Below are 2,189 nucleotides of genomic sequence, written 5' to 3'. Positions count from 1 at the left end.
CAGTGCCGAACGGAGCACTGGAGGCGGGGGGGCGGGGAGCTACCTCGACGTGGTCGTGGAGGCGCCGGCGAGGTGCTCGTTGCTCGGGAGATGGCCGGGGAGGTGGTTCCGGGAGAATGCCGGCGACGAGAGGGAGAAGGGGAGAATGCCGGCGACGAGAGGGAGAAGGGGGAACGGGGGGGTTTTGGGCGAGGGAGAAGGGGGAGACGGAGGGGGTTTGGCCGCCGGCGAGGTGCTTGAGGTGCTTGAGGCGAAGTTTTTTGGGCGGAAGGGAGAAGCCGGCTGGAGTGGAGTTTTGGAGGGGAAGAGCGGGGTTGGGGGGGGGGGGGGTTTGGGGGGTGTAGAGAGCAATTTAGGTGAGGGGGTGGGGAGGGTGAAGGGTAATTTAGGATTTTTTATTTTTTTAGGGGTGTCCTTAGCAAATGGGGGGGTGTAGAGAGTATTTAATTTTTTTTTAATTTTTGGGGGGTGTCCTGAGCAATCGGGGGGGTGTATTTAGAACTACCCCCCTCCAAACCTTGTCACTTAATTTCCACGTCGTGACCCGGGAGTTCGCCAAGTTTTTTTCTATTTCAGTCACTCCAACACCGCCTGATATCTTGTCCCAATCTTTTCTTCACCTCCCGGTCCTCTCCCATCCCACCCACCACCACCACGACCACCACCATGTATCCGCCCAAACCAGAGCCCACTTATCCTCCGACGATGGCGCTGCCGCCGACAACAGGCATCCCTGTAAGCTCCGCCAACCAATACTTCGCCCCGACCGGCCCTGCCGCCTTCCAAGTCCATTCTCAGGAACCCGTTCCATGGTCCACCGGACTCTGCGACTGCTTCGACGACTGCGGCAACTGTAACACCTTCCTCCTCCTCTAACTCCCCATTCGATTTCCTTCTTTTCACCCGAACACCCAACAGCCATCCAAATCTGACCTTAATTAACCAAAAGCTCTTCCGGTGCAGGCTGCCTTACTTGTTGCTGCCCATGCATCACTTTTGGCCAGATCGCGGAGATTGCCGATAAAGGATCCACCTGTGAGTCATGAATTCCACCGCGTCCTATGCATGTTTTAATTCTTGGCTGATTTGCTTGTCTAATGGTGGATGATGTTGGATTTCTGAAGCGTGTGGTGTGAGTGGAGCGCTGTATGCGTTAGTAATGTGGGTGACGGGGTGCCCTTGCTTGTACTCGTGCTTCTATCGATCCAAGCTGAGAGCGCAGTACTCGCTGCAGGAGAGCCCTTGCAACGACTGCCTCGTTCACTGCTTCTGCGAGTCGTGCGCCCTCTGCCAGGAGTACCGTGAGCTCAAGCGCCGTGGCTTTAACATGGCCATTGGTTTGTATTTTGTTGAACTCTCTCTTTCTCTCTCTCTCTATTTACCTTTATATGTCTCTTTCCCCTCATAGTGAGGATAATGGGAAGTGAGCGAATCTTTGGGGATTTTGTAGGGTGGCGCGCGAACGTGGAGAGGCAGGGGCAGGGGCAGGGGCAGGGGGCGACCTTACCGCCAGGGATTCAAGGGGGAATGAGCCGTTGATGGTTCCGAATTTATCGGATGTCTCTCAAGAGCTAGAGGTTAATCGAGGAGGCACATACTTTATTGCCTTCTAAATCTTAGTGTATAATGGGTTGCTGCATTCGATTATGAATAAGCTAGAGGCCTGGGTGCTCCTGGTGTTCCGTTGTTGATGTTAGTAGCTAGAAATTGCAGAAGTTCATCTGCTATTTCCAGGAAATTTTGGATTCAGAATAAATCTGGATCCATAAGTTCCATATGTATTAGCTCAGTCTTAGCTTTCATGAATCCAGCTCTGCGTTTTTTAATCTAGATGTGATTCAACTAGGAAAGTTTAAATTATCTCTAGCGCATGAAACAAGGAGATGGTGGCGACTGACGGACACTCCTGTAGGGGTTTGGGTTATGGCTTTCCGGCGGACAGGCTCGCCGGCAGACACACAAACATGAACCTCACAGGTCAATTATTCATCCAGATTTTGCTCGCCTGAGTTTGATGCCATGGGTTGTATCTATCTACGTTCCATCTAGTTGTTTCCTTTGGCGTCTCTGAGCTCCCGGTTTACCAAAAAAACAAAAAGGATATGACTTCTTTTTGTGCGCAGCCCGCCCCCACCACCCGCCCCCCGCCCCCCGCCCCCCGAATCTCTGACCTCCCGGTTTTCAAAAAA

At 52.9% G+C, this 2,189-nt stretch overlaps 1 protein-coding gene across 1 annotated transcript; it reads left to right on the top strand.

Annotated features, from left to right (window-relative positions):
* Nucleotides 1-546: 546 nt before the first annotated feature.
* Nucleotides 547-1,830, top strand: LOC103706196 (cell number regulator 2-like). The gene is made up of 4 exons (XM_008790236.4): nucleotides 547-853; nucleotides 964-1,035; nucleotides 1,125-1,337; nucleotides 1,451-1,830. The coding sequence occupies exons 1-4, from the start codon at nucleotides 667-669 to the stop codon at nucleotides 1,537-1,539; spliced, it is 561 nt and encodes a 186-aa protein (XP_008788458.2). The 5' UTR covers nucleotides 547-666; the 3' UTR covers nucleotides 1,540-1,830.
* Nucleotides 1,831-2,189: the final 359 nt, after the last annotated feature.

Source organism: Phoenix dactylifera, unplaced genomic scaffold (genome assembly GCF_009389715.1).
Source record: "Phoenix dactylifera cultivar Barhee BC4 unplaced genomic scaffold, palm_55x_up_171113_PBpolish2nd_filt_p 000085F, whole genome shotgun sequence".
NCBI lineage: Eukaryota > Viridiplantae > Streptophyta > Magnoliopsida > Arecales > Arecaceae > Phoenix > Phoenix dactylifera.
Note: the sequence above shows the minus strand (reverse complement) of the source record. Positions and strands in the feature narration are given on the sequence as shown.